The sequence below is a fragment of the Medicago sativa genome, chromosome 6 (genome assembly GCF_051527215.1).
Source record: "Medicago sativa cultivar Bolivia chromosome 6, Bolivia_mono, whole genome shotgun sequence".
Lineage (NCBI taxonomy): Eukaryota > Viridiplantae > Streptophyta > Magnoliopsida > Fabales > Fabaceae > Medicago > Medicago sativa.
Window position 1 is genome coordinate 93,486,446 of NC_140754.1, and position 27,019 is coordinate 93,513,464.

Consider the following 27,019-nt stretch of genomic DNA (forward strand, 5'->3'; position numbering starts at 1 on the left):
AAGAGAGTCTGTGTTTGTTTAAAGACTATTCTTAAACTTGATTCTCAAGTAATGTTAGACTTTGTGGGTGAACCCAAACAAAATCTATTATTCCATCCATTTACATGTGTTAACTATACAAATCTCTACTGATGCTATTAAAAGTTTTGTCTCTTATATATTTATACTCTACTCCTCTAGAGAAGCATATTAAGCCACAATTCATTGTTTTCGGTGAAGACTGAAGACTAATTTTTGCCCTAGATACCATGTCAAGATAAACCATTTCATGTCACAATAAATTTTAACGTAACAAATTTTAAATAAACTAGTCAAGTATATTCATTCATTGCCAAATTGAAAAGTTAAAATTGAACTTGCATTAATTTCATGGAAATGCATGCTACCTATAATGCTATCTTACATTCTGGGATTATTTTGCATATACTATAGATTTTCATCTTCAAACAGGATATAGTATAATTCTATACTATTTGTTTTATGACAAACTTATTTATTGATAGTCCAAGATTGCATCCTAGAGTTCTTGTTGGTTAGAACTTATAACTTATCATTCTTAACCTTTGTATTTCTTGGCAATGTTGAGCTTGGATAGGAAGAAGCACCTATGATGGCTAGGGAAGAGAAGTCACAAGAAATCCAAACATATCCTGAAATGCTTGAGATCAACTAGGTTGCAGGAGGATTGTTTGTAGTTTCATTTGTATCCATTTGCACAATAAGCCAATTAATTAGAATTTTAAAATTTAATTAGCCTTGATATAGGCAAACATTTCTTCTTGAAAACTACTATTTCCACACGTGGAAATAAATACTATAAGTTGATAGAATCAATTTACTATATCAAGTGTTTCTATTAGTTTAATGTGTATTATTAGCTCGAGTTTCTCTGAATTAAACGTTATTGTCACAACCACACATAATTGTCAAGAAAAATGTTGTAAAGAGGAAAGCAAGACATCACCAAGATTAATCTTACAACTACTTCACTTTCGCCAAACCAACTCGAAATTAGCTTTGATATTCAATTCAACGATTAACTAATCAAATAATTCAAATTTGAACTAATTAAAAATGAGTTATGTGTAATTCGATTCATTTAGTTCATGAAGTTGACAAAACTTGTTTTACTGTTCTCACAGGGCCAAACATGTTGGTGATGTTTCATATGTAGACATTGATGGCTATATATAGATAAGAGATATTCTATTTTGCTATGATTTGAAACTTCCACAAAATTTTATACCAAAAATGAAGGCAAGAAAAGCAAGCTTCTTTTTAAAATGTTATTCTAATTTTATTCTAGTCATGTCTTGATCACCCTTTGTTATAACTTGTTAAATAAAAATATCAAATGGAGAAGTGAAAGCTTCAAATTGATTCCTCGTTAAGCAAAAGTATGGAGTCATTCGCAAGACACAATTTTTCAAACCAAATGATGCTATCGTGATCATTGACTTCCTAACCGATCTCATTTAAATTGGATTAAAACACGATTGTTGTTTGGCAGGATCATTGATTCCCTTTCTATTTTAACACGGATATGTGTCACGCTATTGTATTATCTCTATAAAGTGATATCTACATAGTAAATAATTAATGACTATAAAAAAATTACACCGTTAGGCAATGGTTACTGAATTCTTTTTCATTCCCATGTTGTTGGGTTTCTTTGGTTATTATTGTCATTTATATACATATGAAAGTTCAAACTTCAAAGAGAGATTATCTTAAGTAGTAGTATAAACAAATTGGTTAATTTAATAGTCTTTATCACCATCAACTTCGATGCATATTTTTTGGCCTTTTTTGTCAATTGGTAAGAAAGGATCTTATGGAAAACATTAAATATTTTGTTCAAAGAAGACTAGAAGAGCAAAAATCTTTGACATTATAGATTTTATGCTATCATAATTAATTACGGCGGTTTGACATTCTAGTTGCAATTGCCTTCAAAATGTGGACAAAACTATGGTCCAAATTCCAAATCATTTTTTACCATATATTTATTTATTTATCATTCCACCAATAACAAAATTATTGAAAGAAAAATAAAAGACACCAATGTTAAGATTCATATCCACCTAATGTGGAAAAAAAGTTATGGACTCACTCACAACACTTGTCATTTCCTCAAATCTAATTAACACCACAAATACAAAACTACAAACAATTATTAATTAACACATACCACACATCTATGGAAGCATTCATACAAAACATGGACACTCAAAACACTAATTGATCAACACCGATAATTGAACGTAACCACATATGTTGATGTTAGGCATTGACACGTTGCGCACCGAACCTCGCCTTCAATTCGATGCTCCAAGCAACTATTTTCACAATATAACTAAGAAACCATAGGACTATACTACACATAAATTTTACAAGCAAGTAAAATTAAATGTGCCAAAAGGAATGAAATTGAAAACAACTCTACACATACAAAACTAAACATAGCTAAGTTCAAGGGAAGTGATCAAACCCTAAAACACCCTTAAGCACATCAACAAGCTGAAGTGGAGCAGTTAGTTGAGGAAAATGTCCAAAAGTGTCAATTACCTCCAATGTAACTTTCCCTTTAATTTTCTTCTCCATGTAAAGAGCTACACTATATGGAACAACCATGTCACTAGAGGTTTGAATAATTGTGCATGGAGTTTCAACTTTCTCAAGTATATCTCTCTATAGTCACCGGCAAAACACTGTCTTGGCTAAGGACAATGGAACTTCATTTCTCATTTTTTTCAAACACTCTCTTGAATTTGTTCACAGATGGTTCATCATTTGGATCCACTACATTTGTGGAGAAATAAGAAACCCAATTTTCATAGTTGGATTCTATGTTCTTTCAATAAATTCTCAATATCTGAGCTTGTGAATCCTCCCTCATAGTCATCTGTATTTATATATCTGTATATCACATTGTCATCACATCTTAGTAACATTAAAATTTTATTCCTTGAAAATTAAAAAATGTTAAATTTAAAAGATAAACATCTTAGGTTCATGAATAAATTATTGAAAAAATGAAATAATATTCCACCACATCATTTTATTTTAACATATACTTTATTTAAAACATATGTAAATATCTATATATTATTAAAACATACACACTTCCTTCCAAAAAAAAAAATACACACAAATATCTAAATTTTTTGATGCTATGCATATATGATCATCAACACAATATAAGATAATTCAACGGTTAAATTATTTGATTTAATTTATCGTCTACACAGAACATTATTGAAGATGTAAGTATGTTAAAGTTAACATCTGATGTCAAGTGTGAACAGATCATGACCTACCCAAATGAGTATACATACTTGTACATATAAAAATATATAATTTTTATTAAATTAACATTTATAATCATGTGAAATGTGTCTATCTTAGAGAAATCGGTTTTAATAACATCAAAGGTTTTTAATGACACCAAAAATGTTTGACATCTCTATTGTTAATAGTATTTTTTTTCTCAAATCATACAAGAGAACATAATCTTTCCTAGCTGTACCTAAAAGGTTCTTTTTGTTGGGTATGAAACAATAGATAATTATAAACATGTGGAAGAAATCTCTTTGGATTTATACAAGGAAATGTCTTGGATGTATTAATTGGTGGTTCAAATTTCAAAAGGAGGGAATCTTCCAATCACATTTTATCAAAAGTTTGTGACGAAATAATTATAGTGATGTAAGTGGGGAAATGAAAATGAAGTTTTGTTATTTTTATTTTGTTAGCTAGAGGCATGTGGAACACCTGATATTTTATTTTTTTGTCGGTAGATGAAGATACAAAACATCAAATAAAAACTCACACGCATAAAAGAAAAAGATCTTGATTTCGAACTCAAATAACTACGAAAAATCTTTAACCTAACGATCTTAAAGCATTGTCAATTGAGTTAAACATTATATACTTTTTTTTATCTAAGGTAGATCGAAGTTACAAACATTAAATAAAACTCTCACATATAAAAGAAAGATTTTGATTTCGAACTCAAATAAATACGAAAAATCTTTAACCTAACGATCTTAGCATTATCTATTGAGTTAGACATTACAACCACCATATACTTATTTTATTCTTTAATTTTTATGGATGAGAGAACCAGCCGCATCAAATTCACCTTAAAAAGGAATCACAACATAGAACAAGAGTACATAAACATTTTGTCTCCCCTCTTACCCAATCCTACTGACACCATATGTTTTGGTTGGTTCATTTCAATACAGAAACACAACTCTATTAAAAATTGGTTTAAATGTGTAATTGGTCCCTGCACTTTTAACAGATTTTCGCATTCGTCCCTGCACTTTTTTCGTTCTATTGGTCCCCGCACTTTGTAAAAATATTTCCATTTATGTCGTTATCTCTTTTTGTTTAGCATTTATCACTCGCACTTTGTAAAAATATATATTGGCCCCGCACTTTGGAAAATATTGGCATTGGTGCCACGTGGCATGAAATGATTAAACACCAATACCAATATTTTTCCAAAGTGCAGGGACCAATACCAATATTTTTACAAAGTGCAGGGACCAACGCCAAAACAAAAAAAGCGCAGCACCAATGCCAATATTTTTACAAAGTGCATAAGAGACCAATGCCAAACAAAAAAGTTGCGAGTGACCAACGCCAAAATCTGCTGAAAGTGCAGGTGGACCAATTACACATTTAAACCTTAAAAATTTAGCCACTAAAATCTTAAGAACAGATACTTGGTCTTTGAATTTAATGAAATTTTAATTTACTTTTTTAGATTAAAATTATCTTTTATATTGATCTTCTCTTCAAGAACAATATTTTAGTAACTACCTTTCAAAAAAATATTTCAGTGACTAAACTAACTCACTCAAAAGAATTAATATTATTTTAAATTTTATTTAATTTCAGGTATAACAAATTATTTTATACCTATAATTTGAAGATTCAAATAATTAATTTTTTTCCTTCCAAAAAAAAATTTATGACTTTTTTTTTTACAGTTGCTAAACTAGAGATTTAGTAAAAAGGAAAATACTTTGGTTGGGGTATGATTTATATATCCTTATCTCATATAGTCTATTACAAGTGGCCTAGTTCATTTGGCATGATATGCTGTCTTTTCTCCATCACATCTATATAGTAATTAATAATTTTTATAGGGATAAAGTCCTAGGCAGTATTTTGGGAAGAAATTATTCCAATTCCCTAAAATTTAAACTATTTTATGATACTACAAGGAAGCATTTTTCATTTCAAGTTAAAAAATACCATTTCATTTCAATTCTAAATTAAATTAAAATAAAAATACATATAGATAATGAAATTAGTGAGACAAATAATAAGTACAAAAAAAAATGACAAATGTTAAGAAAGGGAATATATGCATGTTTGAGGAGAACAACAAAGGGAAAAAAGGTAAAGCTGTAAAACTGATATAAAAGAGAGAAAGAAAGAAAAATCAAGTAAATCCATTAAATATTAAAATCATCCTAGAAAACAATAACTTTACATTTCAAAGGATAAAGAAGAAGAGGAACATTTTTAATCAAATCAAATGAAAAAATTAAATAATTATGTGAGTTTTTAATTAACTATCCAAGTAACAATAACAAACAAAGAACATAGTTACAGGAGGACTTAATTCAACGATAAAAGTTTGACTTTATAAATTTTACTAGACAACTTAAATCTTTCATACGAGACAGTTCTAAAATAAAAATTTGTGTCATCGTTCTTAATAATAATTAATCATTCTCCAATTTTTTTTTAAATTAAAAAATAACATAGAACATAGACTTTTATAGAAGAAAAAAAGCATGAAAAATATATCATTATTTTCAGTAGAGTACATAACAAATATACCTTGGGGAAGCACCAACAAGAATAAGCCTCTTGAAAAGTTGAGGTCTTTTAATGGAAGCTAAACAACCAATCATACCAGACATGGAATGACCAACAAAGTTAACAACTTTAAGCTCCATTTGATCCAATAAACTGATCAAGTCATCTGCAAAAGCATCTAAAGAAGAATACTTTGAAGGGTCATAAAGATTTTGATCTTTAATAGCACCAGAAAAAGGCCAATCAAATAGAACAACTCTATAGTTTTTTTCAGTAAAATAAGGTGTGATTTTGTCCCATATTGATTGGTCTGTTCCATAACCATGAGCAAAAACTATAGTTTCTGTTCCTGTTCCTAGGATTCTAGCATTCAGAAGAGTTGAAAGATTGTTATGGTGTTCTAACATGTTTGGTTTGGTGTTTGGTTCCATAATTAAAGAAAGAGAAAGAAAGATAGAAGAAGAAAAATGAATGAAGTGGAAGAGAGGTAACTAGAAACAATAGAATGTGTGGTTTTTATTATTAAATAAAAGTGTTGGTTTGGACCCTATTTATTTATATCCATCACAATGGTCTTTTATGTAAAAACATATTGGTGTGAATGCAACCATATTGTGTACAATAAATGTGCACATCTAGTTGGTGTTTAACCAAATGCGATTTCTTTTTTTCATTCCATTTTTGGTATTTTTTTTGCAAAAATGCACCAAGGCTTTTACACTTAATTTAAAGTTCGAAAATTGTTTGGTGGATAGTCAAACACCCAATGACACCATGAGAGGGAGAAAAAAATAGAGACAATAATGTGATATATTGAATATTGATGATATGATAGAAGAGAGAAATAAAATATTAAATAGATGTATAAAATTTAGAGATGTTCAAGTACAAAATTGTTCAAAATTTAAAATAAATATTTAAGTATTTTTGTCCTTATCAAGTTAATCCAATCATTTTAAAAATGTTAACAATATTGGACCAAATTATCAAAAGTCTTGTATCGAAGAATTTATTTGACATTCAGGAGGGGAATGAGGGTGGCGATGCGAGTTGGTTTAAGGAGAGGGTGGGTAAGATAGTTGGCAATGACACGTCTTTTTGGTGTGACCTTTGGTTGGGTGGTAGTGTTTGTGTTTTTTTATTTAGGCGTCTTTTTAAATTATGTAATGGTACGGGGGATTACCATAGCAGAGAAAAGGAGGTAAGGGTGGGGGTGGATGGGTTAGGGCGGCAGTGGAGAAGGCGCCTTTTTGCTAGGAGGAGGAGCAATTGGGTAAAAGTATTTCCTCGTTACATAACATTTCTATGCAGGTTAACGTTGTTGATAGATGAGTTTGGTTGCTTAACTCTCCCTATGGTCATATAGGAAAAGGTGATTATCACATAATTTCTCAAAATGAGAAACCCATTATTACTGCACATTCTGACATCATGTGGAACAAAACAGTGCCTCCGAAGGTGTCACTTTTTGCTTAAAGACTTTTTAACATCATGATTCCAACAAAAGACAATTTATCTCGTCATGGGGCGGTGATTTCATGGAGGAACTACCTGCGATTGAGGTTGTGGAAAGGAAGAATCAAGTAATCATTTGTTTTTAAGGTGCAAGTTTTTTGGCAGTATTTGGCATTTCATTAATCATTGGTTGGGTATTTCAATTGTTAACCCAACTGATGTTTTGGAGCACGCGGTCCAATTCGGAGGTTCAATTGGTTTCAGGAAAGCAATTTGTGTTGAATTCAAGTTGTATGGTCGACTACTCTTTGGATTGTTTGGAAGGAATACAATCCAAAGATTTTCCGAAACAAAGAGTTAATGTTCGATCAATTATTGAACTATATCAATCTTCATTTTTAATGTGGCTGAAATTGCATAACTTTCAATCTTTCAACGACTTTCATTCGTGGTGGTCCAACCCTTTAACTTGTCTTGGTTTTAATACTTTGTAATGGGAAATGTTAATCAGTGCCCCCGGGGCACCGGTTAAGGAGTTAAATATAGTAATATCTTGCATTGGAAGTTGTGTTGTCATTGTATTAAAAGCTTAAAAAAAATGTTCTTTATGACTTAAAATTTTCACTTTTGGTTCTTTTTCTTCTTCTTTAGCTAATTTTCTAACGAGACATGTATTGTTTGCTACTTTTAGTTCCATTGCGGCACTACTTATACTACAAAGTGGGTTTATTTTATAATATATCATTTGGCATCTTAATAAAAAGTAATAATATTTTTTAAATTTTTATACTAGTATTATTCTATCATTTGGCATCTTAAGTGAGGTGATTTTGCACAAAAAAAATATATCTCAAAATTAAGCTATATTTTAAGAGGTGACTAATATAAACCTTTCACAAATAGTTTAAATGTGAACATTTATCCTTTTTAATAAAAAAAAAGTTATAACAAAAAACAGAGAACAAAAATACTATTACCTCATATCTTAAATCATTAAGACAACTATTATTTTTTTTTTTAAAAACCAACATTTTCTTTTAAACAAAAGGATCATATATACTTCCAAACCAACTTTGAAGCCATCCTCCATAAACTTCAACATTTTACTCCTAATGAAGACAAGTTACTTTTACTTAATTAACACGCTAAAAAACCTAAACCTTCAAATTTATTATAAACTTTTTTGGCAGTTGGAGACATTTATTTGCTTCTATAACTATTAGGTTAAACAGTACTGTAGGCAACTGTTGCCGCAAAAATATGCAGTATATAAATAGACTACCCACTCCCTCAAAAAAAAAAAAAAAAAAAAATAGACTACCCACCAAAACAAAAGAAAATTCAAACTTTCATATCTTGCAGTTTGAATTTTCGTTTACCATAGCTCCTTCTATGATCTACACCACATAATATATAGAGTATACTTGTATTATTTTCAATCTATATTTTTTTCTTAGGAAAAAAAAAAACTTCAGTAATGTTTAATAGTGAGCTTATATTTCTAAAATCTATTTTGTCTATATTTTAATAGTGAGCTTATATTTCTAAAATCTATTTTGTCTATATTTTAATAGTGAGCTTATATTTCTAAAATCTATTTTGTCTATATATTACCTAAAATCTCATCAACATCATTTTCTAAGACTTTTTATAGACAAATTTATTAGTGTTAAGTACATGAAATACTCTAAACTCATTACAAAATTTTATTCTCATACACTTACTTTAAAGACAAGATAATGAATTATTCCATCAATCAAAAAACGTAAAATATGTACTTATATATTACTCATTCCGGTCACATTCATAAAATAAAAAAATAAAAAACTTTTTAGGTTCATTAAATATTTAAGGTATTTGCTCTATAATATAGACTAAATACATTATATATTCAATAAATTTAATTTAAAATGTAGTTTTTTACTTATACATATGATCGGATGAAATATTTTCTAAGATATTTACACGATAATAATCAAACCACAAAACTAGACTAATTACTACATAATATTGTGAAAATTACACGTCATGTAGACGTACCAAGACGTCTTAGAGTTAAATTGTTAACCTAAAATGCATTAAAAAATTCAATTCCAAGTAAAGCAAACCCCACAAGGCCACAACCAAGAAGAAGAAAAAAAGATTAAAAATGGGAAAACGTAATCGATTGTAGATTATACTATTACATAGTAAAATAAACTGAATTGTCATAACCTAATCCAATAGATTAATAATAATACCATAACATATAATCTAAGGATCATGGTTCACGTAATTAATGGTTTGGTGAGGTGGGGTACTTTATGAAAGAAAATACAAACGAGAAAAAAAGATAGTTGGGACCATGATTCCTTCCATTAGGCAGAAAAGGCCCCATTTGTCGTGTTATGTTGATAGCGCCATGACACATGCATAGTGGCAAGTGAACAACTCCAATCACAACCTTTTTCCTACCACTCAAATTTAATACTATTTATCTATAACTATATTTATTGTTTATTTTTATTTTGAATTTTTTTATTTATGAAACTTGATCCACAAAGTATAACATTTAAATGACGGTGGTTGGGCATAACACAACTCCACAAAATTGACTTGTGAGATGATGATTATTCTCACTTATAAAGTGATGTTTATGTCATCTTTTGTTTAATGTGAGACTCTTTAAGACACTCTCTCACGACCAACACTATTGAGTTTGGTTCGTGGACATAAATTGTAGGTGACCCGTTAGCGGAAACTTGATAGTCGGTGGACCAACAAATCTTAAAAGAGGCTCTGAAACCATCTTAAAAATGGTGGTTAGACCTAACACAAAACCACAAAATCAGCTTATGATGTGAGGATTGCCCCCACTTATAAACAGATGTTCAAGCCATCTTTTGTCCAATGTGAGACTCTTTAACAAATCAAATAATTTAACTCAAATAATTAATCAACTTTATTATAGAACAAATCGTTTAAAAGAAATCGAGTATGATTTCTGGATATAACAATCATTAGTCAGACTATATTTACCGCATAGGCGAATTTCAGATTACCAGAATCTCTTGAAGATTAAATGAAACAATTATTAAATGAAAAATTATGCACTTCAATTTGCATTTCAATATATCAAATTTCTTGCAGATTTTTAGCATATGAGATGCATTTACATGATTCTATCTTAAATTCAATTGATATATACACAGATTTTTTTTACACATAGATGCAATATAAATCACCAATATGTCATTTTTTACTGTATTTGTTTGTAAATGATTTTTCATAATTATATACACATTGAGATATGATTATATACATGTATAAAACTTATAAAATTTTGAGAATGCATATAAATTAAACTTTTATATTTTGTCATTAATCTATGCATAACCCGACTCAATATTAGTCTTTCAAAAACTGATAGTTGATGTTTGAATATAGAACAATATGAGATTTAAAAGTATGAATATTTTGATCATTTTTATTTTATCATATTTATAGGTATTTTTTCGTTACATGCTGTTATTAACTTGGTGTTATGAGTTAGGTCATAGATTTACCATTTTTAGTTTTAACACATTGAATTTGTGTTATTTTCTATATATATTCTACTAACTTAAAGGATTGAATATATTTTCTAGTAAGAAAACTAGGATTGTGGTATTTTCACTCTTCTCTTCTTGAATTTATTTATTTGGTACAAGTATTTTTATATCACCCACTTTGCGTAAAAGAATCTTTTGGTCTTAACACTTCTATCATCCACTTTATTGCACCGCACGTTATTACTGGTTTTAGTATAAAAAGATAAAAATAAATTTAAATTATGATATAACATTAGATTGATATTATTTGAACAATAAAAGAAATTAGCATTACAAATAATATAAAAATACACCACTTGTCAGCATTGATTTTTTTTTCTTGTGAAAGAACCACTTGTGAGTATTGATGTGAGTGAAAAAAGGAAGGGAAAAAAAAAGTCAAAATGTACCCCTCAACTGTATTTATGCTCGCAAATGGGATGTTAGACAAAATAAATTATTGTTCAAAATTCAAATAATATTTCTCATAATTATCTTGTATTGATATTATATTGTATTTGCAATGCTAGATCTTCAAAATGTCAATGAATCTTTGTTGAATGATGACCAGGTGAAACAGGCTCACATTCCAAATCTTGTTTTAGAGCAGCTCCAACTCCAAGCTTCAATATTATTATTTTTTGTCTAACATAATCATGTCACATCAAGTTTTAAAAACTTTATCAAACTTTTACACCACCTAATCACTTTTCTTTGGTTTTAAGGACCACCTAATTATGACCACTTACACTCACGCACTGCAAGATTCCAAGTTCGAACCAGAATAAAAACGTTCAACCTAATAATTTTAACACTTTTAGTTTAGTTGCGGACGACCTAATCAATTATATATATACGTTTAAAATGATTTTTATATAGGCGTGTTTAAATAAGTAATTAATTTTTTCTAAAAAAATAAAAATCATTTAATTTTTTTTTTATAAGGCCAGAGCAAATTGACATAAAAAAGAATAGTGTCCAACTAAGTTGGAACCTACTCTAATCTAATGCCAATTGCTCATAAATATTATTAAAAAAAGGAAAAAAAATACAAAAAAATACATAAAAAAATCATTTAATTAAAGACGTTTTCATATGAGTTTTCAACCCTCTTTTGTACCAAAAAGAGAAAAAGGAATATTTTCTACATAAACTATAAGCCGTTTTCATAAACTATCATAAAAATTTATGGACATATATATATATATATATATATATATATATATATATATATATATATATATATGGATATGTCATTAGATAATTTCAATAATTTAATATAAACATATGTTCATGCTCTGTTTGACATGACTTTTTTTTCTTTTTCATATAATGAGGAATTCGGCCAAACAAAATTTTAAAAGATCTTATTAAAATTTGAGCTTATTTTTTATGTATAGAAGTACATATAAAAAACTTTTTAAAAAAGTAGTTGAGATGAGTTTTTTAAATCAAGTAGGACACCTTTGATAATTTTATCTATTTTATTATATATTATTTAACTCAAATTATACCATTCTATAGAAAAATAAATTCTAAGTTCAAAATCATTGCCAAACAACTTTAACATTATTTCTAAACCTCTTATTTTTAACTTTAATTAATAAAAAAAAATCTTCTGTATAACAAATATTCTTACATTTTTTATGTTAAACTATTCTTACATTATACCATTAGATTTTTATTTCTCATCATTATCTCTCTCTTTTTTTTCTTCTTCAATATTTTCTCTTTTTCATTTTTCTTAATAACATTTTCACATTTATTTTTCTGAGGCAGAGAAGAAAGGAGGTGATATTTTTGTTTTTTGCATAGAACTATAGGTAATTCTAAATTATTCCCAAGACATCAAGGGAATCAAGCATTTCTTTTTTCATGAGAATCCCATCTTAGATACAACAATCCAGTTATAAGAATTTTGCCGCCCACCTTGTCCTTTTTGTCTGCGGATAGTCCAAATTATGTGGACAAGGCAAAAATGACACAATTTTTTTAATACACGGAATATTCCTTACCCACTTTCCTATACAAGCTAAGCTATTATGGATCTTGACGGTGCAATTTGAATCGATTTTGAGATGAAAAAATCATCTAATGTAAGTATAAAATTATGAGTATTGACTTCCTTACCCACTTTCTTATATAAGCTAAGCTATTATGGATATTGACGGTGCAATTTGAATCTATTTTGAGATAAAAAAAAAATTATCTAATTTAAGTATAAAATTATGAGTATTGACTGTGTAATTTAAATCGATTTTGAGATAAAAAAATTATATAATATAAATTAAAATATAAAATTATATATGATAATTTAAATCGATTTTGAGATAAAAAAATTATATAATATAAATTAAAATATAAAATTATATATGATATTGTTCAGTTTAGATGACTCGTTTAAAAATATATGATCCATTTTAATTTAGTGTAGTTTAATTTGGATGGATTTTTCGATATTCAAATTATAACTACACAAATTATTCGAATTATAACTACACATAGTCATGTATACGTGGGGGATAATATGGGAAAATGAATGTGTGAAAGTATCATAAAAAAATATCATTCATCATATAATGTGAGTTGAGTCATGCTTGAATTGAGAGTATGAATGACTGTGTGGTCTTGAATGGAAATGTTTTATTATTTTTTTTAAGGAAAAATAAATTTGAACCATTTCTCGATTTGTGCATGTCATCGTTGCGCATAAGTCATGTTAATCTTTGTATCGTTCCAATTTTATCAGATGTCTCTGAAGGGACGTTTAATTAATTGTTCGTTTGTACACGTTTAGTTGTATGTATGGCTTTACTTGCATGTAACATGATAACATATGATCAATTAGTAACATATCGTAGGCTTTGTATCTGAATTGTCATGTTATGTATGTTATCTTACAGGAGAATAACATGTTCAGATATGTGTCCATGCATTTTACGAGGTGCCATAATATGCTTCTTATGTCCTTCAAATGTTACTAATTGCTTAACATGATACTAATTGCTTAGGACTAATGTGTGTTGTGAATACGACACAATGCATTTCCAAGCCCTAAATGAATGTATGGCATATTTTGCAACTTAGTGGATTTCCAACGTCTATGTAAAGCAAAAGTAGGTGAAGGTATTCACAAGATACTATATCTCATTTCCCTAAGTGTTAACCAAAAGTCACTTATCTTGACCTTATGATTCATCCAACAATGATATGCCAATCATGTCGGATCATCTTCTCAAAGACAACTTTCCACCAAAAACACTACACTCCCACATCCACAAATTGAGGCCTATCCAACATAATAAGATATAGGGTTAATTAAGTAAAGAGAAATGATATTTGTACAACCATTTTGATACAACTTTTGTACAACTTTTTCTTTCATACTCACATTATGTTTTTATTCTCTCTCTTACTTTTTCTCTCTATACTCTGTTGGACCAATAAAAAGAGAGAACAACAAAGTTGTTTCAAAGGTTGTACCAAAATGGTTGTTAAAATATCACTACTCTTAAGTAAATGGTCCTTATAAATATTCAGAATTTTGTTTTTAGTCCCTATAAAATAAAATCACACTTTTTAGTCCCTGTAAAATTTTCCATCAACATTTTTAGTCCCTGTAAGAATTTTACGTCAGCATTTTTGGTCCCTAAAATACTAAAGAAAAATGTCACAAGGACTAAAAAGTGTGATTTTATTTTGTAGGGACTAAAAACAAAATTCTAAATATTTATAGGGATCATTTACTTAATTAACCCTAAGATATATCATTATTTATCACTCACTCTCCTCATTCATACACCGACTTCATTGTTTGAGATCTTGTGCATATTATCCCAGACAACGAGCTCATGCCACCATACACCGTCATAAAACACATATGTTCCACTCTCACTCTAGTCTCATGATCCACCTAAGATCACCATTCAACCCACTTTTGTTTTTGTAAACTAATGTATTGATCGTGCGTAATTACGGAGATTTATCCCTTGAAGTAACTGAGTTTCATTTAAAATAGATTCCGCACAACATATATTTTTTCATATGCAACGATCGATGGTGACTCTATCCAAACCCTTCCATTCAATTTTTACCCCAAAATCTTGAAAAGGTATTACGAAAGTTGTAGGTTGCACAAAATTGAAGTGAAAAGACATTAGGTGAATTGGAGCAAAATGAATTAATGAAACAAAGCTTAATAGCTCACGGATTCTCTAATGAAGAATGTCACAATCATACATAAAACAACATTTAATGTCACAAAATTAAAAATGTCTATCAAAGAAGTTGAAAATTGACCAGCATGAACAGACACTTAGGTAGGATATTTAAAGCTATATAAAGGAAGAAAGGGTAAGGCTGCTATTTGTGTGTGAAAATGAACCAATCCTTCATTTTGGACCCCAAAAAAATATCCTACTATGTCTATTTTTTCATTAATTGGACGGTTCCTAATACTGTTAACTACTCCCTCCGTTCCTTTTTAAGTGTCACTTTTGGAGAAATTTTTTGTTCCTATTTAACTGTCACTTTCAAAGTTCAATGCAACAATAAATGTTGTTTTACCAACATTACCCTTAGTTATTTATTGTGGAGAGAGAAATATATGAAATAAGATATTAAATGACTAAGGCTATTATAGTAAAAGTATAGATTATTGTATAAGAAAAAGTAATATTTATTGAGTGTCTTGGTTTGTGTAAAATGTTAAAAAGTGACACTTAAAAAGGAACGGAGGTAGTACTTCAAAAGTGGGTATGTAAGTGAACAACATGTTCAATTTAATGTTACCTTTTCCTTTATTCCTTTCCTGAAAAAAAATCCATAAATATCTTCATCCCCCAACCATTAAATTGGATTATATGTGAAAGAGCCTGTCCAATAAATACCTGACTTGGATAAGATTGAGTTAGTTGTAACATCTTTTACACTTAAATGAGAGGAAATGTACTTCTAGAAAATTGAGAAGAGAATAAGAGAAAATGGGTATAGAGTTTATGTTATTTGGATCAAGGAAAAAAGTGAATAGAAAGGAAAATAAATTTTGCTTTTTATTTGTTTGATTGTATGGGATATAAGAAGTTCTTTTTGACAACTTCATCGATCGACATGGTGAGAAGAAAATAGAACCCTTTTTAAAGAATACATTGAGCAGTTGTGAAAAAAAAAATGAATTCGTTGAGAAGGATTCACAAACTCACTCATAAAAGTGGATATATAAACCATTTTTATTGTAGCCGAGTTCGATTCCTAGCTGAAACAATCTTTAACCAGGTTTTACTTACTTTTCGGTTGAACTTCGAAAAATAGCCTAGAAAATATGCTATGTAGTGGTTAGATTAAACCATTTTCCGATGACATTTCCTCGGAGGGTTCCTCGAAAAAATTGCAAGGACAATATGTCCTGGAAAAATCAAGACATAAAGATTGCGAAGACAGTGTTGACATAGGACCAACAAAAAAACATACTCCCTCCGTTTCAAAATACATGTCCAATTTTTGCAATGTGCACTATTCATTTGACTTACTTTGATCATACTTTTTTACTAATGTATAAGTACAAATATTAGCATGTAAGATGTTGTTTGATTTGTCTCGACAAATATTTTCAAAATATTAAATTTTCATAATTTTTTACTTTATATAATTAAAGATATTAACAGTCAAAATTTTGCATTGGCATATGTGAAGTGGTTGACTTGGACATGTATTTTGAAACGGAGGGAGTATGTTTTAGTGTTAAGAGATTCAATTAACATAAATAATATCTCAAGCATAAGGTGTTTAATGGATAGACACAATTACAAAGTTCATAGCTACATAAATGTGCAGATAAATATAGAAAAATAAAAACATAACCCGCACAAACACTCTTGAACAAAAATCCAAAACCACATAAAAACTAGTACATCTAAATTAGACAAAATTCTACAAATAAAACTGAGAATCCTCAAATTAATCTTTCACACGCACGCACGCGCGCGTGGACACACCCACACACACACTATCGAATCAACTCATGAATCAAACTAGTTAAACTATATATAGTTCAAGTTAAGCTCATTTAGTTAACAAACTTAATTTTCAACTCAAGTTTAGCTCATTTGGTTCATAACCAAGTTCAACGAGTTAATTGTCGAATCGAGTTTCATATTGTGTTCGAGTTGACTCAGTTCATTTTCAGCCTTAGTTAATGAGATATTTTTGGTTGTAGAGCGGGAATAGTATGATGACTTTGAGGCGGATTACCATGAACAGCATAACAATAAACAAGAGGGTGATAGAAAGATGATGAAGATTGCACAATGTTTGGAGGAATGACGAAAGGAAGAGTATAGCAATGAATAAGTGGAGAGCATTGAACAATTTTGCGAAAATCTCTAGCTTCCGAATTGCCGTTATTTTTTGGTTGGATAACATGTAGGCTTAAGATGGCATTGAGAAAAAGGATCATGCTAACCGATGCTTCCGGAGTATTGGTTAAGAATACTAAAAAAAGAAAGTTTTAAGTTGAAAATAGTACTTTTTAGACTTTTGAGAAATTAACTGCACAAGTTCCAATACCAAATTACTATATTTGCTTCCTTAATCAGTGTAGGACATCGGTTAGCATTTCCCTTGAAAAATGAACACCAACTCTTTTTCGGTGAAGAGGGTGATAAAAATATGGTAGAGATTGAACCATGTTTTGAGGAATGGCAAAAGGAACAGAGTAGTAAGGACGAAGTAAAAAATATTTCCCATACTTTTTTTTTACAGAAGCATTGTGTAAAAATGAGTAATTAGACTGATTTACTTTGTCCTAAAATGTTTGAAAATGACCTTTTATACTATTAACAGAGGTGAAGCCACATTTAGGCCAGAGTGTTCAAGTCTTAGCGTAGTTAAATTTTTATGACAATTTTAGCTCATTTAATACATATATTAAAATTGCATAATTAAAATAATTATTATTTGTTGTAATAAATAAAAACAAATTTAACTATTTTTACTCTATTTTTAATGTCACTCCTAAAACACTTTTCACTGAACTTAGTAAGTAATTTTTTTTATTTCTAATGACTATTAAAATTATCATAGAAAAGTTCACACAAATTCAAAAAGATTACTTTTTTGTTTTTTTAAGAGAAAAGTCAAGAAGATTACTTATACTCCCTTCTCCCGGCACTACCAAAAAAATACTCCCTCCTCTCCTCAAAATTTTTTTTATTTATCCCTCTATCCTTTATTATAAAAAATTTCACAAATATAAAAAAAATGGTTGTACCAATAAGTTTGTCAAAATGTGTTATTTTTACATAATTGCTAGAATTGTTAAAATGGGTCGGATCCACAGGGTCCCCCCCTTCGACCCTCTATTTTAATGAGTGAGCCATATAAAAAGTTTGGTCAAACACTTATTTGGGTTTTAAGACTATTCAAAACACTCCCAAACAAAAATACAAAACTACACTAGAATTAATACATCATACAAAACTACACTAGAATTAGTACATCTAAATGATACAAAATTCTACAAATAAAACTGAGAATCCTCAAACTATTCTTTCACACACGCACGCACGCGTGCACACAAGCACACACATACACTATCGAACCAACTGATATATCATACATGTTAAACTATATATAATTCAAATTAAACTCATTTAGATAACATTTAATTTTCAATTTAAGCTCATTTGACGCAATCCAGATTCCTTGCCATAAAACATTGATCTTTAAAATTTAACCAAGAAAAATTAAATATAATATTCATCAATCTTTAAAAAACACATAACCTAGAAAGTTTCGTTTCATCGTTTTGATTTGATACAAAATAATGAAGTAGTAACTAACTAATAGTATTTTATAAGCAACTAATCTACATAGAAAGTACCAAATTTGAAGTTAAAACAGGTGAAATCCATCTCTAAAATACAAAATTTCCATCTCTAAACAGATTAGACACAACATAAGAAATGGAACTTGGTCTATTGTTAATTAAGTCGTCATTAAGATATTAAAAACAGGTTTTTTTTGTTCGTCTATAATTTAAGATGGAAGTGTTCCATCTCTATCTAAATTTTTTGTCTCTAAACACGTAATTCCATCTCGAAATTTCGTCTCTTTGAAGACAAACCAAATATACCGTCTCTAACATTAAATTATTTTTTTATTATTCTGTCTATAATAACATCTTTAGTACTCTTTGTAATCAAAGATAATCATTGTCCTTCCTTCAAAAAAAGATAATCATTGTCCTCATGAGCTTAGCTCAGTTGGTATGGATAATGCATAATATATGCAAGGTCCGGGGTTCGAACCCCGGCCACCACAAAAAAAAAATCAAAGATAATTAATCATCAAACATTAACTTGAGGCTTTTTACTTGCAGTGAATAGCATCTAATAGTTCATCAAATGGTTTTCCTTATATTGTTATTTTAATCATTGATTAAAAGATAATCAAGAGAAACTAAGACTCGTTGTGACACTTTCGATAATTTACTTACATTTTATGAGATCAAGATTCCTTGTACTTATCTAAATTTCTCAATAAGTGTAGAGTTAGTTACTTTTGCTTACAATTAAGACCGAAGAGAGTAATTGATATTCGCAACATGAGACCCTAAACACAATTAAATGAATTACTAATAGCTTGGGCAAAACCAAAAGGAGAATGTTTTATGATACAAAGCTAGTGTGTGGATGGAAATTTATGATTCATATTTCTGTTAAATTTTTATATGAGGATTCATTGTTGAGATATAAATGCTTTACTCAATGGAACAAAAGACAATAAGAGAAAAACTAGAGTTGCTTGCTCAGAAAATCTCTTTAAACTCTACCAATATATGCTTCTACTGGTTGAAGTAGATTTGAAGAACTCTTGAAGCTTCTATATATCACTCATGAATCTCATGTTTTCAACAGAAAAATCATGCTAGTGTGTAGTTGCTTCAAGAAACACCAACTAACCGTTCCATTGTCTGAAGTTGATCATAAGGAGCAATCTGCATCATATGGTAAAAAAGTCAAAATCGACTTTAGAGCATATATATAGTTGCTTAACACTAAACAATTAACAAATTATAATAGAAAAGTATGAAAGATTATGATTATAAGTTAGTAAGGTAAATCTCTATCAATCATTTATTTTTAAATAATAAATCAACAGTCAAATAAATGGGGATCTGCATTACAGGGCCGGCCCAAGGATAAGACGACTAAAACCTTAGCTTTAGGCCTACTATTAAACAAATTAATTGCTACTCGTTTTATAAAGCAAAAAGACCACACATGCCGGCAAAAAAGTTGAACCTAAAGCAAAATGGCACTTTAAAGTTTGCTTTAGGCCTCATTCATCCTTGGCTCGACTCGGCTGTGGTGTACTGTTTTTAACAGAAGGAACACATGTATTAGGTTTGAAGACTATTCTCTTTACATAAAGCTTAGTCCAAACCATATTTTTAGCCGAGAACAATTGATATGCTAATAATATACAATTTAAAGCTTTCTTTTTCAATGGAACTGTCCAATCTGATGAGTACATTACCTGACTAAACCCATCAGGCCATGTTATTGAAACGGCATAATTTCCCATTGGCCGAATTTCTTCAGGTTCAATGTAATCAGGAATATCGGTATACTGCAATTTTTGCTCCCCCGTCCATTCATCCTGTTTAAAATGAGAAGGATAAAGTTAGCTTCTACTGATATGAATAAACAGCATTTTTTTTGTTTATCTTAAATATCAACATACCACACTCTGAGCAGACCGATCATTCCGTCTCACTGTTGCAGGATGCAGAAAGAATTCTTCATCTGAATCTGGTACTTTTACTCTAATTGCCTTTACTGATTTATCGTAGGTCACAGCTGTTGAAACTGAATTGAAAATAACAAAAAATATATCAATCTTAGAAAAAGCATGAATGCTAGAAGTAAAAAATTTGTATTAGAATGCATTAGGTATTAGATCAATAAACGCATGCAAGAACACAATGACTAATCACAAAGCTCGGCCAGTTGTGCCTCCGACAACAAAGTGACTGCCTCACTTTTTCTATTTGCATGTATACTTAATGGAAAAGAGGCCTACTTATCGGAAAATACAAGCCATAATCAAATAGAATAGAGCGGGAATAAACATTCATAAGATAAGATTTATTAGTAAGAGAAAAACAAGTAAACATTTCAACTACCGAAAATTGAGCAGTGATTTTGTAATTAAATGAATTATAAATTTCAAAACTAGTAACATTCAGTGAACAACTAGCTTGAGTATGCATTTTCTTGTCAAATGTCATCAAGCAGGAGTAGAATACCTTGTTGGCGTATTTTAGCACACTGCTGCACAACACATACTCCTAGATTTTGGAATATCTTGGAAACATCACCTTGAGGATCAGCCACCACTTCAGGCATTCCACTATCTCCAGAAGCAGATAGCTGTGACAATTGTTCAAATAAACTCAAATCTTAATTCGCATTTAGCAATATAGCAAGAAGCAAAAAACATCGAGAGAAGAGAATAAACTAAAGGTTTGAAGTATAATAGGTGAAGTAACATGAGACATACAGTCGGTCTAATAGGGAGATCAAATAGATGCGGTATTCCAAACTGCTGAACAACCTGCAAATATGATGGAACAATCAAACATGTGTCACAGAAAGTACATAATTGTTTTTATATTACGCATCATGAATATGATTAAGAAAACAAAAAGTTAAAATTCAGAAACGATATCCATGCCTGAGATCCTGAACCTCTACCAAATGGATAGTATCTTTTTCCATCAGCATCAAAATGGCACATGTTCTCGACAACAGCTACACAAGGTACCTTTTACATAGACAGAAAAAATAATATACATAAGTATCAAATGTGAATAGTATCAAGTATGTGTTGGTTAGAAGCATGAGATTGGAAAAACAAAATGTAATAGTTATGTCTTTGAAATGTAGAAGAATCACCTTAAGCTTTGAAAACATCCGAACTCCTTTTGCAACATCGATGAACGATAGTTTTTGAGGAGTGGTAACAATTACAGCAGCAGTTAATGGGACTATCTAAAAAGATATGCAATCAAAATCAAAATGAATGAAAATTAGAAAGTTAAAAACAATGGCAAACCATTAAAGGAATTATTATGTTATTCCATTTTCATAGTCACATGTGGTTACATTCACTTATTCAATTTTCTCAAATTACTACTGGTGTCAACGTGTCAGTGTCGTGTCTCGTGTTTGTGTCAGTGCTTCAAATGTTAAAATGTTTTGTGAAACAAGCTAAAGGAGTTCAAGTTAGAACCTGGCATAAAGTGAGTTGAATGTCTCCTGTTCCCGGAGGCATGTCGATAACAAGGTAATCAAGCTCGCCCCTACATTGTGTAAACCAAATCAAGACTACATATCAAGCATAACCTATTAGGTTTTCAAATTAATTTCTGGAGAGGACTAAAGTAAAGATTATTATATAAACATGGTTAATTTAAAAAGATCAAGTAGGTAGTTCGGTTAGCGACTAAGTGACACCGAAAGAGTTTAAACAGGATGTCCAAGGTTCAATATCTGAAAGCAAACACAACCACTAACTTACTAACAAATATCCAAAAAAATAGTTAATTTCATTTTCAATACATACTCTAGGGTAGAGTGGACCAATAAACTTGAATAACGTAAAACCTATCACATAAATCTCATGCAGAATCTTTTTAAATAACATGATTTGTTAAGGCAATATAGCATGTAACTTTTTCCCTACTCTATGCATAGTATATCGTTTTTTTATGTTTTTCAGAAATGCATACCACTCAGTAGTAGTGAGAAGTTGGTTAGTGACTCCAGAAACCATAGGGCCACGCATAATTGCACGTCCTAGACCAGCAAATCCAAAAGAAACCAACTTGACTCCCATGTACTCGGTTGGAATGATGGTCTTCTTTTCTGGATTCTGCAGCAATACTCAAACAATAATGTTTTTTGTACTTCCCTATATTATACATTTAAAAACACATGGTTTATCATATGTTACCATTTCTAATATTCGATTTTCCGGAGAGACCATAGTTGGTAAGCTTGGACCATAAATATCAGCATCAAATATACCAACTCTAGCACCCATATCAGCCAAAGTATAAGCAAGGTTTACTGCTACAGTTGATTTTCCTACACCACCCTGCAAATTTTGGTTTTGACAAAATTTAATCATGATTCATGACACAAAATGCAAATCATGTAATTAGATTAACTAACAGTTCAAAATAGCAAATATGGTTGGGACACTATGGTTGTATTGTTTTTTCAGAAGCATTCTTCAAAGGCATTTAATATACCTTAAATGTAATGTATTTACAAGGACGAAAAACAAAACAAAAGTTACATAAACTAAATGTAAAATAATCAGGTGCTATATAAATGATCTGTTTCGTTCATTTAGATACGACAAAGTCTTTAACTTCAACAGGAGTAAAGCACAAATTTATGGAAAAAATATTGACAAGAAAGCAGCTGAAATTATCACAAACAACTTTAATATGACTAATATATGATGAGGAGATTCACCTTGCAACTGGATACAGCGATAATATTTGAAATTGTCTGTAGACCTGCTGGAAGTTGTTCTGCAAATAACGGTTTTGCTGGCTGTGCAGACATCGTAACATTGACATTCTTGACCCAAGGGAGCACTGCCACCACCTCATTTGCCTGCTGCTCAAACTGTCATGTGCATAAATAATCACTTTGTTGTTTCTCAAAATCACATGAAACTCAAATATCATATATGTAGAGACTGGAAGCCGTACATAATCAAGTGCGAAAATATTCATTTATTTATCATGGAAAATATATGCAATGTTTCATTTTTTATCATCCCTTCTATATGTAATGAGTTTATAGAACAAAAGTCTACCACTCTAACCTACGTCAGATATGGCTCAAACAATGGCAATTGTGTCATTTACCACGTCCTTGATCGGACATGCTGGTGTAGTGAGCTCTAACCGAAACGACACCTGCGATTCAAAGCAAAAACTTCTTGTAAGAACATTGTCATTCACATGTGTTGCAGAAATCTCGAGGCCAGTGATTTTAAGACCTCTCCTAGAGCTTTATCAATCTGCAAATCTTTCACAAATCCACAAGTAACAATATCGGTTCCAAAGTCTGGATCAATGATCTGAGACAACGCTTTCAACACGTCATCCTCGGCTGTTCCAGTTGATACCGAGGAATTTCCAACTGCATATATAAGAAAACATTAGATGAAACTATAAATCTTAACTTGATACACAATCTAACTTGTCTCAATTTTTAGCATTCAAAAGTCTAAAGCACTTAAACACAGACTACGCACACATCCTTGGTGATTCCTCTAAAACGCAAGTGAATTAAGCAGACAGGAAAAAAAAAAAATTACTGCCCAAAAGAACATAAGAGTCTCTATTCACTTCATCACAAAATAGAAGTATAAAGCTGTGCATGTATATGGCTCATAGTTTCCTGATAAGTGGACAGGTTGCTTGGTTTAGGAGTAATGTTGTAAATTGGGCCGAAATATTTAAACACAAATTGTCCTCTGTAAACCCTAAGCTTTCAGTGATAATAGGTACTGCAGTCGCAGACGTATGCACAAATTGCCGAAATCTGTGATCAAATATCGTGTGTTCTTTGTATGCGTTTTCATAGCTATTTACTTTTGAACTAGGGTTGATGTTCTAACACTTACAAACATGTAATGTGATAACTATTCAACAAAGTTCTCATAAGCTTAAGGTTTATCAAGCATTGGCTTTACATTCATACATACATACCCCATCTTTATAAACCAGTTCCAAAAAGCATACATATTTAGGCCTGTTTGGATTGTCTTATTCGAGCTTATCTAATGACATAAGCACTTGCGAGACTGTTTGAGAGAGCTTATGAAAACAGCTTATGACAAGTCCACAAGCTATTTTCAGCTTATTTCTGTAAGCTCTCAAGGAAAGCTTATGAAAACAGCTCATAATCTTCATATAAATTATAACCTGTTTTCATAAGCTATCCTGGAGAGCTTATGGAAATAAGCTGAAAACAGTTTATGGACGTATCATAAGTTGTTTCCTTAAGCTCTCCAAAAAAATCTCACAAATACTTATGTCAATAGATAGGCTTAAATAGACCAATCCAAGCTGACCCTATGGAGGCTATAACTTATAAGTTGTTTTCCTAAGCTCTCTCAAACAGTCTCAGAAGTGGTTATGTGAGTAAATAAGCTTGAATAAACCAATCCAAACACACCCTAACTTTAAATAAAGCCCATAAAAATGATGTTTTAACTAACCAAATATCCTTATTTACAAAACTTGTAAACTAAAACCAAAGTCCAAAACTTTTCCATGCAGTTAAAGCCCTTGAGTAAAATCAATTATATTCCATTCCATACTTTCAACAGAAAAAAGTTAGAAAAAAATTACCTTCAACAGAAGCAGCTCTAGCAGAAAAAGAGCTTTTCAAGATAACCCTCTTATTATAAGAAGTCCATAATGAACTTTGCTCCCTTAGAGAAAAACCTGAGCACTTTACATTCACAGAAGAAGTAACCAAACCTGCTAAAAAAAAAAAAAATTGAAAATTATAAGAATTCATATCATATCATATCATATACTTTATAGTAACACTTTCATATCATATATAACCATCATCATATATTAAAGCCAAAAATCACAACAAAAATACATAAAATAAGAAAATATGATGAACATTAATATCAGGTGATATATATAATCATATACTATGCAGTAGGTTCAAAAAAACAACAAAAACAACCAAAATCAAGACAAAGAAAAAAATATACATGATGAACATTAATATCATATAAAATATATAATAAGCATATATTAAAAAGTGGTAAAGAATTATACTGCATGTTGATGAGTGTGGTGGTTTTGAGGAATGGATAGAAAAGTGTGGTGAAGATGAAGCTTGAACACTTTGCATTGTGAGTTGTGGAAGATAAAGTGTGACAGTTTGTGAGCCTCATGTTTCAGTTGCCATTATGTTATATATATGTTTTTTTTTTTTTTTTTCTAAAATATTTTATCCTGTTTCTTAAGCCAAAATAATTTTTTAAGAATATATGTTAAATTCATGGGTTAAATAAGTAAATAGTCCTCCTAAATATATAAACATTTGATTTTATTCTCTTTAAAATATTTCTTAGGTTTTTGGTTCTTCTAAAATTTTTCATTCATAAAATTAGTCCATGCTCTACATTGAGAACAGAGACTAATTTCATGGATGAAAATTTTTGGAGAGACCAAAAACCGAAGAAATATTTTAGGAGGACTAAAATCAAATGTTGATATATTTAGAGAGTTTATTTATTTTTGGAAGAACTTTGGATTACAAAGACCTTAGCTAGAAATAAATGGTTAAAGACAAAAAATAAAGATGAATTCTAGATTCAAAAATTTCAAAATTTAACTTTAAATTTGAATAAATTCCAAAAACGTCAAAGTCAATTCGACACATATAGGATCACTAATAACTCCTCAATGAATACTACAATTTGTACCCTTTATTTTTGCTACTCTAAAGTTCCAATCATTTTTCTTTTTTCTCTTGAAATACGAGTAAACTTAATCTTTGAATTATATAATACCATGAATTTAGTTCTTAAAAGTATTTATATTTTAAAATAAGTCTTGGATTTGTGAATTTAGTTTTTAACATTGTCTAGCAGTATTAATATAATTGAAAGCTTTGACAACAACCTACAATTTCAAAGAGTACATTGACGATTCACTCCTCGAAGTATATTTCTAAAAGATATACATGAAGTTATAAAGCAACACGTATTTCAAATGTACTTGCGAACTTTTTTCGAAGGGAAAATACATAGTTCCATGTACTTCAAAACCTTTATTACAATACAGTGAGAATAAACTAGAGTTAGATGACTCGTATAAATAATTCTCATATTTGTACTCTCTCATATCTTTTATTCATTTCTATCTTTGTGATGACTCCAAGAAAAAATTGCACAATCTATTTTTCCATTGCATTTGATCTAGAACCATGAATCCTACAATTACTTATAACCAGGATAGAAGTTTGATAGTATTTGTTAAGGTAATTACTATATAACTAGTTGCTAGTTGATATAAAGTGCATTATACACAT

General features: G+C 30.0%; 1 protein-coding gene, 1 non-coding gene and 1 pseudogene across 4 annotated transcripts; all 3 read right to left on the bottom strand.

Moving 5' to 3' along the window:
• Positions 1 to 2,388: 2,388 nt before the first annotated feature.
• LOC146918334 (strigolactone esterase D14-like) lies at positions 2,389 to 6,368 on the bottom strand (annotated as a pseudogene). The gene is made up of 2 exons (XR_015016160.1): positions 5,866 to 6,368; positions 2,389 to 2,919 (listed from the first exon to the last, which is right to left on the bottom strand). The product of XR_015016160.1 is annotated as a strigolactone esterase D14-like (transcript).
• A 7,165-nt stretch (positions 6,369 to 13,533) lies between these two features.
• Positions 13,534 to 13,633, bottom strand: LOC146918335 (U6 spliceosomal RNA). The gene has a single exon (XR_015016986.1). It is a non-coding gene; the product is annotated as a U6 spliceosomal RNA (small nuclear RNA).
• A 5,922-nt stretch (positions 13,634 to 19,555) lies between these two features.
• On the bottom strand, positions 19,556 to 25,868 carry HCF101 (ATP binding protein). 2 transcript variants are annotated; one of them, XM_085719994.1, is made up of 15 exons: positions 25,759 to 25,868; positions 25,312 to 25,443; positions 23,952 to 24,094; positions 23,818 to 23,868; positions 23,417 to 23,572; positions 22,887 to 23,030; positions 22,663 to 22,805; positions 22,164 to 22,233; positions 21,827 to 21,922; positions 21,606 to 21,695; positions 21,432 to 21,485; positions 21,178 to 21,301; positions 20,613 to 20,737; positions 20,406 to 20,528; positions 19,556 to 19,863 (listed from the first exon to the last, which is right to left on the bottom strand). In XM_085719994.1, exons 1-15 carry the CDS (start codon positions 25,832 to 25,834, stop codon positions 19,810 to 19,812), a joined length of 1,581 nt encoding a protein of 526 aa, XP_085576120.1. In that variant the 5' UTR covers positions 25,835 to 25,868; the 3' UTR covers positions 19,556 to 19,809. The 2 variants fall into 2 exon arrangements, with proteins under 2 accessions (XP_085576120.1, XP_085576119.1); XM_085719993.1 differs by having other exon boundaries at positions 25,312 to 25,446.
• Positions 25,869 to 27,019: the final 1,151 nt, after the last annotated feature.

Excerpts from the sequence above, each read along its gene's own strand:
- HCF101 (XM_085719993.1), bottom strand. The coding sequence starts at position 25,834 with ATGCAAAGTGTTCAAGCTTCATCTTCACCACACTTTTCTATCCATTCC. Across the intron at positions 21,923-22,163 it reads TTCAACTCACTTTATGCCAG|ATAGTCCCATTAACTGCTGC; the intron begins GTTCTAACTTGA and ends ATATCTTTTTAG. Across the intron at positions 20,738-21,177 it reads TGCTAAAATACGCCAACAAG|TTTCAACAGCTGTGACCTAC; the intron begins GTATTCTACTCC and ends TTTTCAATTCAG.